At 41.5% G+C, this 5,471-nt stretch overlaps 1 protein-coding gene across 1 annotated transcript; it reads right to left on the reverse strand.

Moving 5' to 3' along the window:
• Positions 1-1,027: 1,027 nt before the first annotated feature.
• On the reverse strand, positions 1,028-5,471 carry LOC128879186 (uncharacterized). Its single transcript, XM_054128100.1, has 2 exons — positions 4,503-5,471; positions 1,028-3,138 (listed from the first exon to the last, which is right to left on the reverse strand). Exons 1-2 carry the CDS (start codon positions 4,512-4,514, stop codon positions 2,086-2,088), a joined length of 1,065 nt encoding a protein of 354 aa, XP_053984075.1. The 5' UTR covers positions 4,515-5,471; the 3' UTR covers positions 1,028-2,085.

Genomic DNA, 5,471 nt, shown 5'->3' on the forward strand with positions numbered 1-5,471 from the left:
CGGCTCGTAAACGCGTTCGCGCGGAATTTTTTGGCTCGAACCGCTCTTCTCGTTACGTGTGGCGGAAAACGGGAATTAAATTGCTGGCTGACGATGGTGTCACCATCCGAACTTATAAACAATTCATTTAATAAAATCTACAACGGTTTTGTGCTTAATTATATTTGTCGCTTTGAAAGTTAAACATTTGTTTTCTTTCCCTCAAACATTGCTTAGTGGAAAGCAAGGGAAGACTTGCCTTTATTTTCGACACTTCAAGTTACGATAAATGAAGGTTTTCTTTTATGTTAATCTTGTAATTAAACTTGTATAGGATGGAAAGTATACCGTATAAACTCTTTGCGGTATACAAGTTCAACAAATACATTTTATGACAAAAAGTTGAAAGGATTTAATTTAGTGAATTAATCTGTTTAACTTAACTCTATTATTATATTTATATTAGCGAACATTTACTCAATTAATTTGAGAGGGATAGAAGGTTCGTTTTATGATGGATCGGTATTTATTAAAAATCTTTGATACAAAAGGAGACTACTTCGCTCGGATACCTTAGCCTAAATTAGGTACAAGTGTTCGTTACCGCAGCAAGATATTAATCCCAGCTGCGGCTCTTAATTTATTTTACGCGCGCGAAGCTCGCTCGAACGACGGTATTAGTGTTTTCTTTGGAACAGCAGGATAGACACGACGCGCACAGTTTTACAATAAAAGCGTAACTATTATACAAAAAAGAAAGCATACTTTACGCGGATAATATATTAAAATATTTTTGTTTAAACTGCATACTTCGTCGAACGAAATCCTCTTTCACAGACATTAGAACCTAACGAATGAAATTTATGCAAGCGTCGGCACCAAGAATTTGGCGAAAGGAAAAAGTTAAAAGGGAAACCTCGAAAGGGAGGAATTTTTAATTTTATAACGATCTCTAGTTTGACGTTTTGAAAAGTTCGTGGTGGAAATATTCTTTTCCTTGCACCTGTAGCGTTACTATAATCGATATTATATTTATTACACAAGTGGCCACGATCTAAGATTTTTATTTAGGTATTTTGGATTATGAACTCCAAAGCCAACTGTTTCTGCAGCCCTGTTCGACTGAAACGATAGTATATTCCATGCTACATCATCGGTAACCATAGTAAGGAGAAAGAAAAATCAGTGGATGGAATCGCCAGTTGTTGCTCGTAGAATAAAAATTAAAGTTTGGATTATAAAGTGATATAGTTCACAATATATAAATAATTTCACTAAAAACTTGCACATGGAACTAATGATAACTCAGTTCATACATTTGTTATACTGAATCACACTCGAGTGATAAAAGTCATTCTAAATGTTTGTTCTATTACAATAATTAAATTGACGATTTAACTGTTAATTATTCGATTGAATAGACATCACGAATAAATCCTCATTCGTTGAGTTTACTCGTCATTCTTCCTGCAAAATTTTGTCTGATCAACACTGTTCACATTCTACTTACAGCTGGTACTTCCCCTCGGGATTACTCTTTCTTTCTCCTCGCAATACATCGAACAACGCCCACGAGTTTCTTAAATTACATGGAAAGACACGTTACACTCGCTTAACAGAAAACATTACAACTGTCCCTTGAGCCTCACTAGCAAGCCCATTCGATTGATGATATTGGATAAAAAAAAGGTCTCTGTACTCGAAAGGGCCATGAAAGTTTAATTAAAAAATTGAGAACTGGCTAGACTTTAAGAAGTCAGACTGGCATATGTATAAAAAAAAAACTGAGGGAACAGAAAGGAAGAATTTAGCGATACCTCGACGACACATCGCTATGAAAGGAAGCTCTCTGCATTAATTTAAAAATATTCCAACAAGACTGCAAATATTCCCCTTCCAAGATCCTAAAAACAACCCCCCAAACCAGTCATCAACGAACCATTCAACCTGCACATCCCCAATCCTTACATTCCCCCCATCAATCGAACAGTCCTGCCACCGAATAGAAATTCAAGTTCACCAAGAACAGAGACGACATCGCCAGAGATCCAGTAAAGCTTGCGTTTGGAGGCTTCAACGACGAAGAGATCCCTAGACACCTAGGGATCAACGATGATATCCACCGCCTTCTCCATGCCCGGAGAACCCTTCGTACCCTCCACCGCCACCTCCTCCATGCTCCTCATGAACATGCACAGGCACTGGTACCTTGACAGGGTAAGGCACCTCCTTCTCCACGGCATAAGGCACCTCTTTCTCAACGATGTACGGCTTGTCTACTGGTACTTTCACAGGGTAAGGTACAGGTTTAGGTACAGCCACTGGCACCGGCTTGTGCACAGTGTAGGGTTGAGGTACTGGCACCTTGACGTGCACGGGGTACGGTTTCTCGACGGGTACAGGATAAGGCTTGTCGACCGGGACCTTGACTTCGTAGGGCACAGGCTTGTCGACTTGAACTGGGTACGGTTTCTCGACGGTGACAGGGTACGGTTTAGGCACGCTGACTGGGTAGGGTTTGTCGACGGGAACCTTCACCTCGTAGGGCACAGGCTTCTCGACAGGGTACGGCTGGGGCAACGGGACTTTGACCTTCACCTGGTAGGGGACGTGCTTCTCGACGGTGTACGGTTGTGGCACGGCCACCTTCACGGGCACAGGTACGTGTTTCTCGACGGTGTACGGTTGAGGTACCAACACCTTCACCTCGTAAGGCTTGTCCACGGGAACCTTCACTTCGTACGGGACCTTTTTCTCCACGGTGTACGGCTGGGGCACGTGCACGGGCACCTTCACGAACACCTTCACCGGGTAGGGGACGTGTTTCTCGACAGTGTATGGCTGAGGAACGCCGACCTTCACCTCGTACGGAACGTGTTTCTCCACCACGTAGGGCACGTGTTTCGTCACTTCGTACGGAACCGGGACCTTCTTCACCACTGTCACGGTTTTCACGTGTTCCTGGTGGTCGTAGGTCGTGCCACCGCCGCCCCCTAGATCGCCACCGCCACCGAAGTCGCCGTAGCTACCGTGGAGGCCGCGTTTCTCGGTTTTCTTCTCCGTGGACTCGGACGAGGAGTCCTTTTCTGTTTCGGATTTCTTGGGAGATTCCTTCTCGCAGCTCGCTAGCGCGGCCAGGGCCACCAAGACGATGGCGATCTACAGGAGAAAGTTGCGGGAGGTTAACGGTGTTTGCGTCGGAGTGTGCCGTTTGCTTGGTTGGGTAGACCGAGTGACTGAGATGTGTTTAGGAGTCTTGGTACTTTCTTCAATGTTATTGAGTGTAACTGAGAAGCAGTACCAGAGCTCTACCATAGGTTCATCTTCGTCTTTTGTATTTCTTGATACGTGTGATTTATGTTCGTTTATGTTTTGCACTATTGTATCTAAGGGGTTGTGTCTCAGACAGTCAGATAGTTTCATATGATGACTTTTACGTATGAGGTATTGATGTATGTTGGTTTGTGTTTTGTACAGTTGCATCTGAGAAGATTACTTGAAAACAATGTCAATCGAAATATCATAATTTCATAATTACTATTAAACATTTTGACAAAATAGTACTTATACTACACTTTAGGAATGAAAAATTATCGAAGAATAAGTTGTCCATTACTTATTTTAAAGCAAGCATAAGTGTCGATGAAACGGTTGACTGTAATCAAGACGATAATTAAAGAGAAATCGATCTAAGCCTGTATATACCTACCGAGAGGCAATCATGTTGAGCCAGGTTACGTAAAGTATCGGATACACGCTGACATGCTCTCGACTAAATCATTACATAAGTTTGTGTACTAATCTACTTCACGTTCTACTTTCATTTTAGTTGCTTTCTTCAGGAATATTTTGCACTGAATTTCAGAAACGATTCTTCATTTTTGTAAGGAACTTTATGATGTTATTCCCTCGAAACGTTTGTTTTAGTAATTCAAGGATGATAATGATTAGATTGACGTTGTTTTTAAATAATTGGAATAATAATATTGGTACTCATGGTTGAGAACAGAGCAGTTGAAAGGTAAGACCTGTATATTTATTGAGCATGAATGCGATCAGAATAATGTGATTCATACGTAAGAGCCAAATTAGGAAAATCATTATTATTGTCATCTTCACAATGAAGCTTGATTATATTTATTAATATTAAACGAGAAATAAAATAGCAGTACTTAGAAGAATAAAGTTATAAAAAGCATTACTATTATTCCATCCACGAAGAACCTCTATGCAAAAATACAAGTTCAATTCAAGCTCCATAATCATAATTTAAAGTATAACTTCCACATATGTTCGTTTAAAAATTTCGAATATTATACATACATATGTATAATTTTAAACAATTATTTACCTGAAGATATCCACGCTTCCTGACCACCAAAATCTTTACCCAATAAATTAACCGCATTTCTCGATGTAATCAAACAATTTATAACGTAACGTAACGTAAGACTAACCAAAAATTAAAGCACACCCTAATACACACGATCTAAGCCCCGCCGAATTGTTTTTCTATCGCTTACCTTAATATTCATCGTTGAGTTCGCGTATGTTTTGTGGTGGCGTATAACCACTAACTGAACCGCTTCGTTTTCTAGAGTGAGCCTTATATACTCCGCGGCATAATGGCTCTGTTACTTTCGCCGCACCTCATCGTTCGTATTACACTTGTGCGTCTCGTTTTGCATTTGCAAAAACGTGCTCGCGAGCGAGTGCCGGGATAACGCACGTCGGGAAATCGCGCGCTCCGTCGCGGTGGCTTCTAATCTATGCCGTTCGATCGCGATCCCGTGGAAATTGTTTCCATCGGATGCTTTTAAGATAACACTGGTTCGAGTCGATGCTCCCCTACCCGTCCACGCATTGTTTCCCTATCAGCGATCCTCCCCTTTTCAACTGAAATTTAATTGAAAATGAAATCGCGACTCTCTGGCCACTCGCTTCTTCCAAAAAAATTATTCACTCGTTACGTGATAATAAACGAATCTTTTAAATTCGGTAAAAAAAACAAGGGCGTGCAAAACATAAAAGGTAGGAAAATAATAAAAAAAAACCCATTTTTCTCGAACGATAAAAAATTGCTAGTTAGGTTGATTAGCCTGAGCATACACTCGAATGAAAAATTCACGATCGACTTTCCACGCTGTCAGAGATCTCGCGACCAATTTCGAGCATGCTGGAGTTTTCTTTGGTATGCGTGTACCGGCTCGTTAATCTGCATAACCATCGTGGAAGCTTATCTCTCGATAGCGTTAATTCGAAGCCCCCGGTCGCGGTTTCGCGCAAACCGTATCGATATCCGCGAAGGACGGCCATTAGGCGCGTGTAATTGCCACAGAAATCCGAGTAAAGCTCGCTCGCCCGTCGTGGCTCGCATGCGGAATACGTAATGCCGTATGTTAATACGGTCGCATGCGCCGACGCCATTTCGATCCTTACGGTAGATAGAACCTACGATTTTTTAACGATTAATCGCTGCACAGGCATCCCGC

This window comes from Hylaeus volcanicus, chromosome 7 (assembly GCF_026283585.1).
Source record: "Hylaeus volcanicus isolate JK05 chromosome 7, UHH_iyHylVolc1.0_haploid, whole genome shotgun sequence".
Classification (NCBI taxonomy): domain Eukaryota; kingdom Metazoa; phylum Arthropoda; class Insecta; order Hymenoptera; family Colletidae; genus Hylaeus; species Hylaeus volcanicus.